This window comes from Meles meles, chromosome 11 (genome assembly GCF_922984935.1).
Source record: "Meles meles chromosome 11, mMelMel3.1 paternal haplotype, whole genome shotgun sequence".
Taxonomy (NCBI): domain Eukaryota; kingdom Metazoa; phylum Chordata; class Mammalia; order Carnivora; family Mustelidae; genus Meles; species Meles meles.
In genome coordinates this window covers 61368838-61388909 of record NC_060076.1, presented here as the reverse complement: position 1 = coordinate 61388909, position 20072 = coordinate 61368838, and the positions used below count along the sequence as shown (strand labels likewise).

The window sequence follows — 20072 nt, the reverse complement described above, 5'->3', positions numbered from 1 at the left end:
TCCTAACTTCATGAATCCTTTGCTTTCCTTCATAGCACTTTTTGGCTGCAATTTAATTATTTATTTAATTCCAGTTCTCTCCCTAGACTGTAGTCTCCATGTGACCAGCAGCATTTCATATATCAATAGCAGCATCCCCAATGCCTAGAACGGTTCTGACCCTTAATACTGAATGACTGAATAAACAATTCAAGCCAAGTATTAAATTCCAAAAAGCTTAAGAATTTAACATTATGAAGCTCTTTTTATGTGCATGAGAGATATCTGTTATTTCAGTATGATAATACTTATATGCTGAAATCCACTTAAATTTACAAAGTATATGTAATCATTTTCTATGAAGATTGCCCACGAACTTCAGTTTGCATGATACTAAGGTCTTCTTTGTTCCTGTGTGAATTGGGCAAAGTATTTTTCTAAGCCTCAGTTTGCTTATCAGTGAAAAGTGCACACCTCAAGGCAGGCAACCATACATAACAGCCTCTTGGTAAGTTGAATTAATATTAGTACAAAGGAACTAACCAGATAACCAGAGAGAAAAGCGAACATATATAGTCAATTCAAAACCGAAGTGCCTGAGTAGACAAAAGCAAAGGCCAGGGCTGCATAACACTGACATTTTTATTAGAATTCATTTGTAACAAATGGAACTTGTGTCAGCAAAGAACTGATTTTCATACAGACTTCTTTCGCCACCAATGTAACGAAGTAAGAAAATAAAAAGCACGCCTTTCATTCTGTAAAACATTTACGCGTACTACTAATTAGAGGTAATTGTATTTTTTTAACAAGCCATTTTACAAGTTATTTTTTTAAATTTTTCAGTCTATGCATCCAAAACGAGAGCAAAGAACACAACTGTTATTATCTTTGTAAAGACACTCCAAGCTTGAATGGCAAAGCCACATAGCAGATGGATAGGATGGATCTGTAGCCTTCTGATCTCTGCTGGAGTATCAGGGCACCCATAAACCCAAAGGAAATCAAAACCCAAAGAGAAAAAAGAAAAGGGAATTAAAAATAAAAGGAGGGGCTAAAACAAAGCAAACCCAAAAATAAACAGGAAAGAAAAAAAATCTCTGTTACTGAAGAATTTTTTCCCTTCCTGTGTCTATGTTGTGTTATTTACATACACACAAATGAATTTCTGAAGGAGTTTCTTACAGATGGGTTCAAGTAATAACATTATTGGGTGTAGAATCAATAGGGCAGTGCATAGTACAAAGGTATAGAAAGTGCAAAGTTCCCTAGAGGCCCTTCCCTCCCCTGGCTGTCCTTGCCGTTGTCTAACCATGCAAATCATTTTTAAAAAAGAGCTAAAATAAAGTTCTGTACAAATCACTTTTTATATATTTTGATTTTTTTTACCATTGTAACTAATTACAAAATTATACATAACTACACGTACATAGGTAAATAATAGCACCGTACTGGTTATGATGATGAAAATAATTGGAAACTTGAAAGTTTATGGTAATGGTAGATAAAGATGTTTACCTGGGAAAATCAAACTAGAATGGTTGTACAGAAAAACACAGAGTGGAATGCACATCAATGACAGTAAAGGAGTTAGTTCTCGGAACAGCGCCTAAACAAAAAGATATCTGAATAGTCTCTGCCTCGTTTGTATGGTATGCATCCCATTAATTTTCTTCTTGTGATTATTCTCCTCTTTCCCTTTGCCAAATGGGCAGTTTTAGAGAAACTGCTCATTGGCCAGTTATTCTGGTGTGTAATATACACCATCCAATTCTACATGTCTAACGTGGCATGTCTGCAAGTCTGACACCCTTTGTTTCACTAAACGAAAATCACAGCACTCAGTAATCTGGCACTTGGATAAATCTCTAAAAGATACAAATGAAAAGAAAACAACAGAGCCACATAGTGCACATTCTTCTCTGGTTCTGATGTAGGTTAGAGAATCTCATTCTGAGGTAGCCTTCTAGATACATTTTTTTTTTTTAGCATTCTTTTTTCTTTTTTTTTTTCTTATTTTTTTATTTTATTTTATTTTATTTTTTACAAAAGTTCTCAAATATGATGCTTGCAAGTGTTTGGTCTCTTGGATTTCATTCTGCTAATGATGGTAGAATGTGGAAAACAAAAATCCTTGTATGCTGACACCAATGAAGCTAAAATTAAACCAAAATATTATATCAATACCAAAACTCTTTAAGAGTTCCTTGGATATTTTGAGGGTTCTTTAAAATCATATAGGATATGGCAAACTCATACCAATTCCCATGGCTTCCTATAGCAATTATGTTGGAAAATTTGAGATTATGTTGGCAAATAGATTTTTTTTTAATTTCCCCTTTTAAAAAAATCCTAATGGATTAGTAAATATATTCCAATGTTGACAATGATATTTGTCACTAAAGTAAGTTTTGTGCAGTTATTGAATGCACCAGAACAGATTTGGAAGGAATTCTAAATAAAGCAAGTAGTTTTCCCTGATGTTGGCAACCATGAAAGGAAGGGCCCTGATTATCCAAGTGCTTTGGGCTGGTACAATCACTAACATCCCCAACTTAGTTGAAAACTAGGAATGCATATTATTCAAAGAGTTTTTGTACATGTGGTAAACATATAATGCTTTAATTGGAAGAGAAACATAAATGAACAACTAATGAAAATATGAACCAAAAGCTAAAAAGAAATGCTATTAAAATAGGCATCAATTATAAGGCACTCTAAATGCATAACTAAAACCAAAAGAAAACAAAGTACAGCACTTCCCAGTTGTGCTGTATGCCACAAAATGTTTCTGACTGAACAGAGTAACATGAGTTTGGCTTTGCCCCTGTTACATATCATAAATGCAAATTTCATAGCACATATTATAGACAATATACGATTGAATACATTGTTTTTTAAACAACTTGATAGCGGATATATTACAACATTCTCCCCTCCTAAAGGGATATGCACTGACCTTTCCCACATGCACACCTCTTAGATATTTAATAATTTTTTATTGCACTAGAGTGTTAGAAATATTGAACTTTGTTGGAAGCCTGGCTAACAAAATGATATTTGTGAATATGAGTAGGTGGGTGGGAGGATACTGGATAGGAAATTAGGGGGTGAGGCTTGACAATCACTGATGTGCATTCCTCATTTCCCTTAAAATTAAAATTTTATGGTATTAAGAAATACCCATATGTCATAAAATTAATAACAAATTGAAAAAGATGTTTGTAATAGCTTCTCTATCTAAAAACAACAACAACAAAAAAGACCAACTAAAAAACCCCAAAACAAATTCATGGAATAACTGAATGATAGCTATATCTATCTTTTGTGTGGACACACTGTCTATATATACATAGACACCCCTGTAAAATATGGATATATATGTATATATGTTAGCAGCAACTTTATACTTTGCGCCTCCCTGTTGATTCCAAAAACAAAAAATAAAACAAAGTTCTCTTTGACTATTTGAAGAGAATGGGTACTTTCTCACCAACCAAAACTGAACAGAAATGTAAAAGTAATATCTGACAAGACATATACTGTAGATTAAGAATATTGCACAAAAATGTGCAAATTTTCAAATTATTTGATATTTCTACAGCAAGATATTACAGATAACAGTTCTACAGCTTAAAAAAACCTACAATTTTGAAATAAAAAATGAAGAGTTATGTAACTTTTTTTAAAATTCACTTTATCGAATGATACATTTGTTAAAAAAAAGTTTACACAGTTAAAAATGAAGCACAGGTCAGCAGTATCTTTACAATACTAAAAAACTAAATCAAGGACTTTCTTTTTAAGCATTTTCCCCCCAATCCCTCCCTAAAATATTATTATGAGCAGTATGGTGGGAAGGGACGATGTCGCAGCAGAGTCCGTTTTGTCACGAGAAGCCGCACCAGCAAACATCTTGCACTGATGGTGGTTCTTTGCTGTGATTTCTTCTTCCCTTTATTTTGAATCCTTGAGGTATCTGTAAAAATCTTTCAGATGCCTCATCAGTCAGGATTCTCTTTATTATTTTTCAGGTTAGATCATTAAACTGTGAATTCTTGGTCCACCCAGAAGAGTTTGTTTTTATTTTGTTTTGTGTGTAATAGTCCCACTAAGTGGTAGTTAGCTAGAAGTTAAGAAGGACTTCTCAAGTGCCCTGTATGGCTCAGAAGAGACTCCGTGGATACTGAAGGGCCTGCAGTAAGAACCCAAAGTGGGGTAGGGGTTTCTACGTTGCATAGTGATCAAAGCTGCCCAGGTACTCCAGTGCGGCTCGGTAGCAGAACTGGTACTGGTCCTGCAGGAGACCAAGCATGGGAAGAAAGAGGAAAAGGGGCCATGAGTCCACTTTAGTAGAAAGATGAAAATCAATATTCAAAAACAAACATTACATCTGGATGGGGGAAAAATCACTACTCTCATCAATTAAGTCAATCCAATGATCAATCCATTTTAGTGAGCCAAGAATGATAAGCCGCGTGGAGTGTTTGTTAACTTCACCAATCAATTTGCCTAGAACCATCTCCTCATTTCAAAGTAGTAACAGCTGGAATGAACATTATCTTCCAGACAAGTGTGAGCTGTTCTCCAAGTAATACCAAATAATACCACCCCTGAGCATGGGAATATATCACCGTTGTCTTGTACGACTATGTGAATATTTGTGAGAAACTTATCCTCAGTTTGCATATTTTGCATATTTGCAAGTATTAAGGAGAGGCTGATCCAGACACTGGCTGTTCCAAGGAAAACCTGGATTCATTTATCTTCTGGGTTATTTCCAAAAGAATCTGAATAAAAAAGGATCTTATCAGATAGTAGACCTGACCGACCTACAATCAGAATTACCCACCACCATTTCTGATGTTGCTATTCAAGCAAGGGTGAGGAACCGTAGGTACATAAAGCCACTTACAAAGGGCTCTGGCCTTTCAAGCTTTTAATCCCCTGGAAATGGCATTCCAAGACTGGCTGTCTATATCAAAAAATACCCATGTCATTTGGCCTAATTCATTGTGATTGCTAGTCATCTGTTCTAGAAAGGCCCATATTAAAATAACTTGACATATGTCCTTTTTCAGACAGGGAAGAACACTATCTTACTGGAATGGAAGTTGGGCATTGTTGGAGAGAAAGAAAAGAAATAGAATTTTGCCATAAAAGAAACTTATTTTCAGTAGCCAATGGGGCTGAAAGTAGATAGTTTCTATTTTGCTTAAATGTGCATTTTTTTAAACAATAAAAATGGTAATGCAAAATAAATGGAGTTTGCTTTCCTATGTTGTCACAGTAAGCTGCTTGGATAAGTGTTAAGAGTTTTTAAATGTCCAATATCCCTCTGCCACCCCAACACCCATTAAGTTTGTCAGGCTGACATCATGCTTTGAGTATTATAAGCCAAATGCTTTTGCTATTTTGAAATCACAGTTTGGAAGGTATCGTGTGCAATGAATTTAGGAATACATACAGAATGTAGAATTTGGTGGCCTTTTGAGGAACAGAAATACTCATATTATCCTTAGAAATGAACAGTCTAATAGGGAAGACTGGCTATATCACAAGCTCATATTATTCTAAAAAAATGAGAATTCCATTATCAGTTATTGGAGTAGAAAATGGGGTATTAATTTCTCTAGGGGTTATCCAGGATCCAAATATTTAAAATGACCATTAGTAGAATGGAGAAGTAAAATGGGCTGAGGGTCTGTTATGTACCAGGCAATGTGCTTCATAAAGTTGTCAAATAGTGATAATTTATCACGGTTCAACCTGCTATATAATCTAACATGACTTCCAAAACAACAGTAAGACTTTGAAATTGTCACTCACGTATATAGAGAGGAACAAATGAGGTTCAAAAAATTGAACAATTTGATAGTTTTCCCACAGGATTTTTCCCTATTTTGCTCTGGTGTTGAGAGTCTCTGGGCCCTAAGAGGTCCTGGTTAATAAACTCTATTATTTGGTTCATGAGATGTTTTAAACACATGGAGATTTTTCTCACCTCTGTCTGTACCATGGCTGGTCGTTGTGTTCTTAACATTTTGACAGTCTGGAAGATATCTACAACTCCTTCATATCTCATTCTTTCCAAAACAATGCTTAGTGTTATGAAGACTCCAGTTCTTCCAACGCCCGCACTGCCGTAATATCAAAGACAGTGTTACTGGGTGTGACACTCAAAGTCTTGACCACATTCACTTGGAAGTAGACATATGTGCACCCACTTCCGTATTACACCAGGTTCTTTCACAGCAATGTTCAGGAAAATGTGGTATTGGGTTCACGAAATTACTATTGTTGGAATAACGTGTCATGGTAAAATGTGAGCATGACTGTGCAGTAATGAAGATTAACTCCAATACAGTAGAAAGGCTTTTCAATTGGGATTATACTCCATTTTGGAAAGATGCAGGAAACATAAATATTGCAAAATAAATAGATACAGGGAAAGGTAAATAAAGGATAGGTTAGTACTCTTCATGCAGATCCTGCAATTGTAGACCTTGTCTGCTTAATATTTTTGAAGTATGGAATAATTCGGATAAGGGAAGATTAACACAGTCTCTTCAAGTTTTCTAGTATATTATTTACTTCTTGTGGTCATAATCTATGCAGGATATTTCATCATAGACATATAAATAAATAAGGTGTATATACTATTCAGATTGAGATGTCCGTTTTGATATGAGAAAACAGATTCTGTTATGGGTTTTTGATTTGTGATCCTTATTCAGTCTTTAGAAGAGTTTGTGAATATCTTATACTTAAAAGCTGTGTAAATGTATATACATTTGTCCTCTCTCCTGAAACTGAGGACTTTAGCAGATTCTCAAAGAGGTCTCTAACTTAAAATAAATAAATAAATAAATTAATTAATTAATTAAATGTTGAGCCTCACTGAGTTTATGTACTACTTTTAGATATTCAGTAGCAAAAACACCAGGATTCTTTCTACCATGTTAGCAAGGTTTTGAGTTTGTTTTCTTTATTGTTTTAAGATAATTCCAGAATGTTCACTGTAGCAAGAGGAGAAAATTAACTCATAGCTTTTGTGCTCTTAAAAAGTAGGGAAGCATCTGGAGGTTTAGGTAATGAGGAGAAGAGTGAATAATCTGAAAAATCCCTACATTTTTGGATCCTAATTAAATGGCATGTGTAACGCTTGGGTACAGGCTGTAGAAAATGGATAGATTCATTTATTTGGGGATGTAGCTGACAGGCATATATAAATAGTGTGTCCCTTTACAAGCTGGTTTTCTTTGCTTTTTTTTTTAAGATTTTATTTATTTGTTTGATAGAGAGTGAGAGAGCATAGCAGGGGAAGCAGTGGAAGGAAAGGGAGAAGGCGGCTCCCCACTGAACAGGCAGGGAGCCTGATTCCCAGCTCCATCCCCGGACCCCGGGATCATGACCTGAGCTGAGGCAAACGCTTAACCATTTGAGTCACTCAGGAGCCCCTCAAACTGGGTTTTCTAAAGAGTCCAAACCAAAATGTAAAGTGAGACTTTAAAATCCAGGGGTAGTCTTTACACTGTAGCTGAGGATGTCCAGGAGCAGTGAAGGCTCCCTGTTAAGATAGAGTAGATGACCTTGAAGGTCCCTTTCAACCTTGAAAGTCTCTCTTACTCCTAAGACACTGTGATTTATGATCCTTTCCCTGCCTTCCTCCCCACCTGCTGAATGGCCTAGGCCTTTCAGAGTCTATTTAAAAGGATATAGTTAAACTCCATATACTAAAGGAATATTTAAATCATTCTGTGACAGCAAAAGCAATGAGAAGTAACACACAGTTATACAGTTATGGTAATGTCTAAAGTTAAACATATATATTAAATATATTCTTTGTTATAGTTTATTCTAGAAAAGTTTGAATTAGCATTTGGGCAAATTATGTGGAAAGTGAAGGAGAATATCCAAGTAATTTCAGTCCAGTCTATACCATCTACTTTGTCTGAATATTTGAGTCTGTATGTTGTTCTCTACATGATCTTTGGTTGTCTAGAGTAACCAAACTCAACATGAAGCAAATGTGAATAAAGAAAGTCTGCTGCTCATTAGAATATATCATCCCTGGGGAACATCATGCCCTCAAAAAGATCTTAGAGAGATTCTATGATTCTGTCATGGAGCTACATGATGACAGAAGTGAGGCTAGAATTCAGCTATCTTAAAGCCCGAGTTGAATGTTTCTTCCATTTTGAGAGCTTGTCTCCCTTTCACTAAGAATCATAGTTTGAAATCTTTCTCTCTTTTTCTTTTTCCTCCCTCCCTTCTTTGCTTCTTTTTCTTTTCTTGAAGCAAAGTAAACTGTTGAACTCTCTCAAGATTTTGACCACAAAGAGAGTAGAAACTGAGACTTCAAATTGCTAGAATCTGAAAATATATTAGTATAAAAAAAATTAGGTGAATTCCTTTTGCTGGAAGGTTTCTGCCTAACAACTTCCTGAAGCACTAAATTTATGGTGAGTGTCCTTTCTGAACCGTTTACTTGCTGTTTCTATTAACTTCAATGACTTGAATTATAAAATGCTGTGGAAACTATTGAAAATAATTAACTTGAAGGTGCTTCATTTTCTGATATAGCAACAATTTTCAGGTAAATTGCAATTTTGACCAAGGTACCATTCTAATCATTTACTGACTGGCAAGAATTAGTATTGTCATTAAGGCTGGATAACTATTTATGTTTTCCTAAAAAGACAAACACAGGAGATAGATACAGAAAGACAGTTATGAGTCTAATGCCATGGAAATAAAACAAGTAAGACATGATTAACTGAACAAATTTTCGCCAGCAGATGTACCGACAATTCCTGTTCAGGTAAACTGGGCAGTTCGGTCTTTTTTTCAAGAAGTAAAATTTGGGGATAAAAATTTTACCTCTGGTTATTTTCGTTTTATGGAAAGAAAGAGAAATGAGTCCTTGCTTAAGATTTTACAATGTATTTCTGAGAATGAAATATCAATTATGCAGATTCACTCCAATTAGCAAATACTGACAGTGAACAGACAACAATGCACATTATCAAAGTTATTAGCACATTAATCACAAATGGAAACTCATCATTCTTGATTCTTCACTCACCTGCAATGGACTGAAATGGGTCCATCTTGGCCAAACTGCTCTTTTGTTTTATGAACTTGGCCAATGAAGTCAATAAATCCTTCTCCAGACTTTGGCACTCCTTGTTCTGGCCAGTCAGTGAACTGGAACTGCCTCACTGTTCGGGACTGACCGTCCTTCAGAGAGAAGCCACATACCCAGCCACAAAGAAGAATGCCAGGAGGATTCAGCCAGTGTACAGACCACAGCAGCAAGAGTGATTTTTTTTTTTCCCAGAAAGAAGAAAAAAGTTGGGGGGTGGGGTAAGAAAAAGTTAAAACCATGTTTAACTAGAAACTTAGCGACACGTGTGTCTTATCTGTTATTAACACTGTTTACAGTCACATATATTTAAATTGCAAATTCATTCTGGCAATGCCCGAGTAAAAACCTGGGTTCTTGAAGAGTCATCCAGTTCCCATAATAGTAAATTCTTCTGAGACCCAAATTTGCTTTCAAAACCAAAGTGGGGGGCGCCTGGGTGGCTCAGTGGGTTAAAGCCTCTGCCTTTCGCTCAGGTCATGATCCCAGGGTCCTGGGATCGAGCCCCGCATCGGGCTCTCTGCTTGGCAGGGAGCCTGCTTCCTCCTCTCTCTCTCTCTCTCTGCCTGCCTCTCTCCCTAGTTGTGATCTCTATCTGTCAGATAAATAAAATAAAATCTTGAAAAAAAAAAAAAAGACCAAAACCAAAGTGGACCACTATACTCTATTTCAAAAATTTTAGAAATCAATTAACTTAATATTGAAAAGAGCACCCAAGCATGTCATCCAGACCAGAGATTTTGCTATTGTCACAATAACTTCATATCTGCTGTGCTTGCTTATTTCTAGCACTGTCAAGTGACAAATAGTGACAGTGAAAGGATCTGACACAAACTGGGTAGCTGTTAACCTGGATGCCCCACGTGTCTCAGAGGCATACAATTTCTAGCCGTGGCAGTGCACACAGAATGTGCGATGCAACTATGCTGTTGAGTGAGAAGTGAGGCGTCCCTCAAGGAGAGGAAAGAGATTATTAGCAAATAAACACTTTATTCTGAAAAAGAGGACTCTTCTGGCTGACCACAGGAATTAAGGCACTCATGGTGGGGGGGTGTTAGCAGGTAGACTGAACAGTGGAAAGAGCACAAGCTGGATAGAAGAGGAGTCTTTTCTAATGTGATTAGGCAGAAGTGCTCAGACTCATGAAGTATAAATGGTTTGAGAAGGAGCTACTAATGTGCTTCTGATTCCTTCTAGAACAGTGTTTTCAGAAGCACAACAAAAGCAGAAAGGACCCTCTATTTTCAGAAATAAGAATAACAATTATGCCCACCAACTTTCTTCTCTGAATCCACTGAGGGGAAAAGAATTCAAATTCCAAGCTTGGAGAGACCAATCCTGTTTGAAGAGGCCCTGCTCTCAGTTAAGACTTCAACTTGTTTCTACTTTCCATTTTTGTAACACCTCTTTCCCCTTTAAAGGCCTTTTGGATATGGGTGTGTGTGTTCCCCAGTAGACAAAGACCCAATCTCTTCCATTCAGTCATATTGAGAGTTGGGATGGCTTAGCTCGAGGTGGGCACATATCAACTGGCCTTGTGGTTTCCACAGGAACAGGGCATATTCCTGACGGCATCATTTGATAAAGCAGGAAGATCACATTAAGTTGGTGAGAATACTCAGAAATATGAAAATAACTGCTTGACCCCATTATTAACTTATGGATGGTTACCATGGAAGCATGATTTACTTCCCTCTGTTTCTGGAAAAGGTCTGGAAAGCACAAGGAGGAAACCAAAGGCTGGCTAAACAGATTTGTCCTCCTCCAAATATCCCAGAGATTTCATTTCTGACCACAGTTGCTTTTAGCAGCAAGAAGAGGTCATGTGCACAAACCTTTCCTATTTAGAGGAAAGACCAGCTAACTCCACTTAAAGGTTACCTGTTTAACAAAACTGTGTTCCAAGCACCAACTTGGAACTGGAAAGTTCAGATTAGAAACACACTAGGTATACAAACAGCAAATGCGATGGCAGCTAGGAAAATTATAAAAATCACAGGGGGCCTTTTTTTAATAGAAAGAATATGAACAGGTTCTTACTTCAATATTTCTTTTGATTTTGGGGATCAGATTTAATTTGGGCAAGTGAGGAGTAGTAAAGAAGGTGTATCTGCTATTTGCAGAGCCTGGTCCCTAGTCTTTACCATCAGAAATGGTTGGTGAGTTTGCTTGGAATGTACTGAAGATTTTTCACTCATATATCTATCTTCAAATTCTGAAAGGACACTTTTTTTTTTTTTTTAAACAACGGGGTGGGTCATAAAGGTATGCCTACTTGGGCAACTCAAAAACAAGCCCAGCAGACTTAACTGCTGCCTTGAGTACAGTCACCTTCAGAGTAGTTAAGATCTCAGACTTTCTGGGATTAACAGGTCTATCACCTGGGCCAACCAGCCTGCTAACCATTTTCTCTTTCACTTTAGGGCAACAGCCAGGGCATGGATTTGGGGATTAGCAGACAATCTCTAAACATGCATATTGGTTGGAAAAGCTCCTTTCCAGAAAAAACAATGGATCAAGTAAATATCTCTGTCCTGAAGTTTTATTCAAACCACCTACTGTGACAGTTCCAAAAACAAAGCAGGGCTTTGACTGACCCCACTCTGTGCTAAGATGTGTTTGTAATCTGGTTTGAAAGTGGCCAAAGGCAAGGATATTAAAGTTTATGCATAGAACATCTTACATCAGGGCTGAACCTTGGACTCAGCAATCTAGATAAGAAATGCAGAATGAAAATTAGCCAACAAGGGTCATGGGTGCACAGCTCTCATGGACAGACACATTAGCACACTGAGGAATAAACCATGCCAGGAATCAAATTAGAATGTGCAAAGCTTGTCAGAGTCTTCTAAAGAATGCCATTTGCTCGGCAGTTTTAAAATCATACCAAATTAACCTCCAAGCCCACATGACCTAAAGGGCTTTGCAAAACAACAACATATTTACAGCCTCAAGTAATGAAGAAGTCAAAAAGCTACAAAGAGAATGAGCTGAGATAGTGTATGTAAGCATAGCCAACCAATCAGTAAATGCTTCCCAGGACACACACTTACCAAGTATATCCCCAAAGTTGGGCTGCCAGATGTTATTTTTGAATGGAAGCCAACCCTGGGTTTGTGAGAACATTTGCCAGACAGAGGAAAAGTTATTCTTATATTAAAAAACAAAACAGTCCTCCAAGATCAGTTATTTCTTTTCACTTTGACAATATGATCACTTGGCAAATATTTCTCCCAAAGCTTTTCAGCTAATGGTTAAGAATTTAAGATTGGTCAGCTTACCCTGGCATCTGTGACCTTGAATTCTCTTAGGATATACTGTGGCATGTTGTATTCAGCCATGGGATCTACAACAAAGTACTGGTATCTTGCAGATCGTTCTGCTGGCCAGTATTGGTGACATTTCTCCTAAAAGGAGAGAAGATTAATGTCAAACTATATAAAGTACCAATAAATTTTCATCTATCATCTATCAATCTATATATTTAATTTCTTTCTCTCAATGAAAGTTCAAAATTCAAGGCCACTCCAATTGCATGTGATACAATTTTCTCTTTGAAACCAAAAGTTCCTTGAGAATAGGAAAATCATATGGTTTAATATTTGCTCATGGCATCAAGCACAGTACCGGCATACAGTAGCTTATTAATACACATCAATTGAATTAAATGCTTTGATAGGGCACGTGTCTTCATACCTACAAGTTCTCCGAATACTAAGTATTCAAGTATTCTGGATATAATGCTGGCCCTATCAATCATGCAGTGCACCACCAGAGCAGACTTGCGTCACTGTGTTATGGAATGAATAGGACCATCAAGCATGAGTGAGGAAGGAAACCTCTATATTGATCTGGTCCAGTCTCCCTTGTCCGCTGAGGAAACTGGAGCCCAAGAAGTATTAATGATCAGGCTAAAGCAGAGAATCAACTATGAATATTCAGAATAGTCAGGTTACTTTCCTAGTTTGGCATTTGTTGCTCTCTTCACTTTAAATGAGGAGTTTTAGACCCATTTCCACATTTATGCAAGGAAGAGAGAAAGAAAATATCTTAAACAAATAGAATAAAATGCTTACATCTATTGAATTTAAGTGGTAAGTCCTTAGGTATCTCTAATACTATTTTATGTATTTTTCAGAATAATCACTTTCAAAAAGTAGATCTGAGATGACCAGATTATATCCTTGGAAAAACTATGTAACTTTCTAACACACTATTCAATATGGGGTGAAGGGTGGGCAGGTAAGAATTTGCTTCACAAGTGAAAGAAAGTCAAGTTTATTCACACACAGAAATGATGGCACATTTGCTCATGAAACTCCAGCTTGTCCAGAGTGGAAGGAAAAAAGACTATGCTGAGAGTTGGGACCGATGTCAAACAGGGACATCTGCTTCTTTGCTCCTGTGATCATGTCACACTGGAAACAAAATACCAGCTTTTTCTTCAAAACACACAAATTAATGAACTTGATGTAGCTTTGCAAGTTAAAAACCAACAAAAGAGTAATGAATGGTCCATAAAATGTCTGGAGAACTCTACATTTCTAAGAAATGATGCTGGCCCCTAGGTTATTAAGATTAAATCATAATTTCTTCATGGAGTAAATGTCTTATGAGAAGACACTTACTCTGCCCATCTCACGCAACTTGGTGAGCATCACAACAATGGTGGAATTGTGTTCCCAGAGCATCCGCCAGAAGTCTTCGGTGGTCTCTGCCAAGGGCCCCTGGGTAGCAATGTAGGCTTTCTGTTGTCTGTATTACAGAGAATAAAAGTAGCATGTTAAAGTAATCAGAGAACATGCAAAGGTTCACATTTGGTACATAAACATCACCCAGTAATGAAAACTAAAAACATACTATCAGGGCAATTACAGGAAATGTCCATTAAGATTGTGTAAACAAATGAGAATATTTAATACATTTTGGGGGCTCTGCAAAAGGAATTGCTTTGTTAATATTATGATGTATGTCTTTATCATTATTATTTAAATTTTAGTGCAACCCTAATAGCTCAGTTTCATATATCATACAAGTCATTTAAGAAACAGAGGTGTGGTTTAATTTTATAGATACGACTTTACACAATCTATTAAAATTATGAAATATGGTGTAAAACAGCTTCTTCATTAACTCCTTCCACAACCCAATAATTTCTTTTTATTTTTTTTGAGATTTTACTTATTTATTTGACAGACAGAGATCACAAGTAGGCAGAGAAACAGGTAGAGAGAAAGAGGGGGAAGCAGGCTCACCGCTGAGCAGAGAGCCTGATGTGGGGCTTGATCCCAGGACCCTGAGATCATGACCTGAGCCAAAGGCAGAGGCTTTAACCAACTGAGCCACCTAGGCGCCCCTATAACCCATTGATTTCTGAAGGAAGAGTGCAAAAGGCCAGATTAAAGATTCCATGACTGCTTCTTACTCCTACCAAAAATAATAAAAAACAAATACCAAGGGTCTGAATGCTGACCTATGCAGAAAAAAGATGCTTTGAATTGAGATGAAATTCATTCTGACTGTGAAACTAGGGCACATGTAAATATCAAAGCTTCGGACTGTCAGGGGAGCAAGAGTATATACCTGTATCCATCAATAAAACTGGCATTGATGTAATCAGATCCTTCTACCCCTCTGATAGGCTGCAGGCATACCCTCGTAGATTCATATGGCATAATATTAACAAGGCGATTTTTGAATTTATTACATGGAAGATTGGCACTGATGAATCTTGAGGTGTGAGCTTTAGAGCTGGCTAGACGCTGTTGAATAGAAGAAAAGAAAAAAAATCTGACAAAGGTAATTTTAGCCTATGGTTAGATGCAACGTATTCAAGATTTCCTCTTTAGACATAAAGCTTATGTTTACTTTAAAGCAAAGGACTCTTCAAATTGCACTGCTTTTCACTTCTACCTAATGATTCCATATAGTTTACCAAATTTTTAAATACGTTCTGAGAGTAGGATCTCTCCATTTAAATTAGGGTACAAAAGAGCTCTAGATATTGTTAGGAAGCAAAGAACAGAAAAGGGAAAGAGGAAGAAAGTGTTTTATAGTCAGACACTTGAGAAGGTCAAGTGAATCTTGTAACTTCAGAATTTGAAAGGTTAAGAAAGTGAAGCCACAACTCAAACACAATCCCAGAATGACTTGCTCCTGAATTACCACATCACATCCAATATCATACCTTAAATTCAAGCTCCATTCCTGTGACATTCTCTCCTGCTTCTATTTGTGTCAGCTTCTGAATGTAGGCATACAAGTTTCTAGCTGGCACTTCGGTATTTCCACAAGTCACTGCTTCTAACAGTGCATCATGGATAAAGATGTACTGGTCTTCTGTTTGAACCATGTAATTCCTCTGGGCTCTCATTAAAGTTACATGGCCATAAATATCTACAGTTTTTTCGTGCTTTATTCTTTCTAACATGGCATCTATTACGATGAAACAACCAGTCCGGCCAACTCCCGCACTACAAGGAAAACAAAGAGAAAAGAGAAGTCTAAATAAATCTATCAGAACACCAAAACATAAAAAAATTATTTCAATTCTCACTAAGTGGGATTAATTCTTTTCAACTATCTGTTGGGATTATTTTGGAGCACTCTAAAGTAAAAAGTATTATCAAGTCACTATAACCAGAAGATAGGGAATCAAATACCAAGTAAAATTAATTTGGTTTCAAAATGTAAAAAATTAAATCCATAAATATTGTGGTTCTTGATCATATAATACAAGTAGACATTATTTTGAAACTGTTAAAAAACACAAACACTTAAGTTGTTTATATTAGAAGATATTTTAAAAATTGGTTAAGATCTAATTAGGCTTTATTTTTTTGTAAAACTTCTCTATCTATTTCACTTCAATTTGTGAAATAAAAATTAGAAAATCACTCAATCTGAAACATTTCATATTCTAAAACCCAGCAAGTAAGTTTTAAAATCAACTTAGTGGGAAATAGATAATTCAAATATTAAAATGTTACACGCTAAAAAAGGTGCAGGGTATTTTCAATGAAAATAAATTCCTACTAAAAATATAATCACTAGAGAGTAGGTGTGCTTTCTGTTTTTACCCCCTTCTCCTCCAGAGTCGAATGTATTTTGAAACTCCAGGTAAAATTCAAGTATTCTGTGTGGGAAACTAAAAACCTTAGTCTTTGTTACTGAAGATCCTCTGAGGTATTTTTTAAACTCCATTATTTTGGGACTTATGGGTCATTTTCCAGTTGGTGGAAATCAATTCAAAGAAGAGAAGGTGAGAGAGTGAGCAAAACCCAAAGACAAGATCTGCTGGTCCAAGAGACAATCTAATTTACTGAACTGGATTACAGAGTCAGGTGGTTGAAACACTGGAATTTCCTCAAGTGTTGAAAAGAATACTGACAAAATAACACATCTGTTTTCTTAAATCTGTATGTAAGCCTTGTTTGTCTCTTATCAAACTCTTTAGAGTGAGTCTGTTTATATGTCAAGTATGGTTGAATCCAACATATTTTTCTCCTCCTTTTTTTTTCTTTTAAAGATTTTATTTATTTATTTGATAGAGATCACAAGCAGGCAGAGAGACAGGCAGAGAGAGAGGGAGGGAAGCAGGTTCCCCAGTGAGCAGGGAGCCCGATGCGGGGCTTGATCCCAGGACCCTGAGATCATGACCTGAGCTGAAGGCAGAGGCTTTAACCCACTGAGCCACCCAGGCACCCTATTTTTCTCCTCTTGACCATGGATATTTACCTGGCTGGGAAACATGTAGTCAACAGGAATAGGTATACATCACCACCACAGACAGTAAGCAACAGTTTCCTTCATTAGCTACATGCCACTGTTTCCTGTCATTTGTGTATCTGTGTGGTTATTTATTTATCCATCTGTCCACTGACATGTCTTTTTCTCTCTCTCTCTCTTTTTTTTTAGAATTTATTTATTTATTTGACAGACAGAAATCACAAGTAGGCAGAGAGGCAGGCAGAGAGAGGAGGAAGCAGGCTCCTCGTGGAGCAGAGAGCCCGATGCGGGGCTTGATCCCAGGACCCTGAGATCATGACCTGAGCTGAAAGCAGAGGCTTTAACCCACTGAGCAACCCAGGAGCCCCCATCCTTCTTTTTATTCAATGAACGGCACTTTGTTAAGTAGCATAGGGAATACAACATTAAAGATGACTTACATCATGCCTTTAAGAGCTTAGCATCTGTCAATGAGATAAAAGTTACTTAAACATTTATATTAAAAGACAAAAAAGAGAGAGAGAGAGACTAAGGAGGTATCAGTTCTGTGGATGATGTGGCATTTGAACCACGACTCGGAGGGTAGGAAGGACAGGGCAACTGAGGAGGCTAGAATAGAAAAGAGAAACAATGGCTTTTGCAGTCAGACTGTTGGCTCTGGGAGTTACATGAGAAACTTTCCATTGGCCTAGTGAGGCACGTGAACAAGGAATGTACCAGAAGTCTGAATGAATGAGTTTAGTGAGCACTAGGGTGCCTTACACAACTGAAGTGGAATTATCTAGTGCCAAGTGGCCACAAGGTGGTTAAGTAAGCATTTTGTAACAAATAATACCTTCATTTAACCACTGAGCAGTACAGATCAAATCTAGCTTCCACAAAGTGATATGCCATTGAGATGTAATGCAAAAGCCCAATGAGACACAGTCTTTGAAGTGACAGAACTATTTTTTAGCCCACGATTAGAGAGGTCCACAAAGTCCCATTTTATCTAGTTTGTTCTACTAATAAACCTATGAGAGGGTGAATTTTTGCTGTCATTCTCCATCCCCCTACTTCCTCCCCTGCCCCAGGCAGGATTAATCATCCTCTGTTCCTGATGACTTAAGTACAGTGTCAAATATCACCCCAGTACCGTCTCAGTTACATCACATGATTAATTAACCTGGCGGGTCTGCTGCCCACAAATCATGGTGCATTTCAGAAACTACATTTTCTATTACCTTTGTGTACCTTGCACCAAGCATGCAGTCGGTGCTCAATAATGTTTGTAAAATAAGAAAATAAGTCAGGATTGGCATCAGAGCTCTTATGTAATGAGCAGCCATCCATGTTCAGTAAGCCCACTGAGGAAGCAGGACTCTTTAGCTAGTGAAATTTGACAAAAGCTCAGAACTGTGCCGAGAATGCCTGAAGACTGCTCCACGGTGCTGGGTCGGGAGACCGGAAAATGCTTTGAGTGGCCTCCGTGTCTTGGTCTTCTGATCTGCCATCACAGTGCAATTAAAAGAAACAGAGTAAGACAGAATCTGGAGAAGGGAAGTAACCTCCTACCTTGAGGAGGTATGAGTAGTACCTTTTTCTCCTTTTCTGTATTGTTTTTCTTAGTTGTTTTCACCCTAATTGTGCATTGTTTCTAACTGGATACAGCTTCATGCAGTTCTTTATAGTGGAAACCATTCCATAAGCCTTATAACTGAGCCCTAAATATTAGGTCAGTTCTAGATGATGGCAGGATATTTCCCCAAAATGCGCATCAAGGACCACTCTCAAATGTCTGGATGAAGCATAGTCTATATTCAGAGAGAATGATATCACAGTGTCTTGGAAAATTAATAGGAATGACTAGTTTCAAACAGTAGCAACCTCTTCATGGTGGTAATGAGAGAAAAAAATAAAATATATGCCTGAGTCTAAATTACAAACTGTAGAGAGAAAAGAAAGAAGATAGGGTATGCCTTAAGCAAAACCCATTTCTTTCTCTCCAAAATTCAAAATACTATTAACTGCCCAATCTTATATGTAAGATAAGGAAGGAGCTGACCCTTTTAACTTATGCGTTACCTCTTCTTTAGGAGGAAGAGTTCTTAGGGGTTTTAAATGTTAGAGGTGTCTCTTAGCTGGAAGTAAAAAGGTACTTTTTCCAGATATCAACAGCTGGGGGTATTTGAGAAAAATCACTTTTAACTTCTTCCTTGTTTTCCTGTTTTTTTTAAATCGTGATAGTCTTTAAGTCTTAAGGCTGAATTAACCATACAGAGTGTTTTCCAAACATAAAGGAAGAAACAGTTACTTTGTAGGTACAAACTGCATCTTAAAATTCTACCTCTGAAGCTGACAAAAGGCATAGGTAGTGTTGGATGCTGAGAAAATTATGATAGAATCACTGCAGGATTGTTTGAGATTAGGCTTTCAAAATCTTGCTTTAATCTACCCCCTCAAGCTGTTCTTCCCTCTATCCTCCCATTTCCAATAAATAATACGTTACACTGGAAGAACTTTCTGCTTTCCCATATATTGTCATGGTCAACGATATGGCAGTAAAGCTCCTTCCCACCATAGTGCTTGGTTCCCGGGAGGCATTCAGCAAAGGTCTGTCAGTTCCCTTTTCCCTTCTATGAGTTGTAACATTTGGAAGCTGCCCTCCAGTGCTCTAGCTAATGATAAATGGCCAAAAAGGGACACAAATGGAGGCTGTGCGGTGCTAAACTTTAGCACCACATTCCATGGCACTATTTTTGCTTCCTATTGTTTTCTGCCAGTTGGATGAGGAAAAAAAAAGAAAAAGAAAAAGAAAAAGAAAAACAAAACAAAACAGAAAAGCACCTTTCTTGTGGCCCACCCTTCTAGAACACTCTTTTAGCAGTGTTCAATAATCCCGAATGCAAGTTCCTTGAAAAGCTTTTTTTCCCTTGGTTTCTGTGCCACTGAATATGGGATACAGCAGATACTTCCCTTGTGGTTGAAAGTAGGAAAATAGGGACCCTCAGTACAAAACCATGCAGAACATACAGCCCGTGAATTGAGCCAAAAGGGACTGTGATTCACATGGAATGGGGGTAGAATTTCTAGCAAGTTGGAAACCAAGACCAAACTCTAAAAGCCATCTTCAGAAACCTACCAGCATCCCTTTAGATTGTGTCTTGGTGAGCCATGTTTTTTCTGTTTAATGTCTGTACTGATTATCCTCATGCTTTGGATTTTTCCATTTGTGTCT

At 37.3% G+C, this 20072-nt stretch overlaps 1 protein-coding gene across 49 annotated transcripts in view; it reads right to left on the bottom strand.

Annotated features, from left to right (window-relative positions):
• Positions 1 to 603: 603 nt before the first annotated feature.
• The window catches only part of PTPRD (protein tyrosine phosphatase receptor type D), a 2308694-nt gene continuing 2289225 nt past the window's right edge, over positions 604 to 20072 (bottom strand). For all 49 annotated transcript variants that reach the window (XM_046022098.1, XM_046022091.1, XM_046022095.1 and 46 more), the window contains 7 exons: positions 15315 to 15600; positions 14711 to 14889; positions 13756 to 13882; positions 12409 to 12534; positions 9068 to 9222; positions 5984 to 6119; positions 604 to 4276 (listed from right to left, as the gene is read on the bottom strand). In XM_046022098.1, coding sequence (XP_045878054.1) covers positions 4208 to 4276; positions 5984 to 6119; positions 9068 to 9222; positions 12409 to 12534; positions 13756 to 13882; positions 14711 to 14889; positions 15315 to 15600 — 1078 coding nt within the window. In that variant the 3' untranslated portion in view covers positions 604 to 4207. The remainder of the gene's footprint in view (positions 4277 to 5983; positions 6120 to 9067; positions 9223 to 12408; positions 12535 to 13755; positions 13883 to 14710; positions 14890 to 15314; positions 15601 to 20072) is intronic.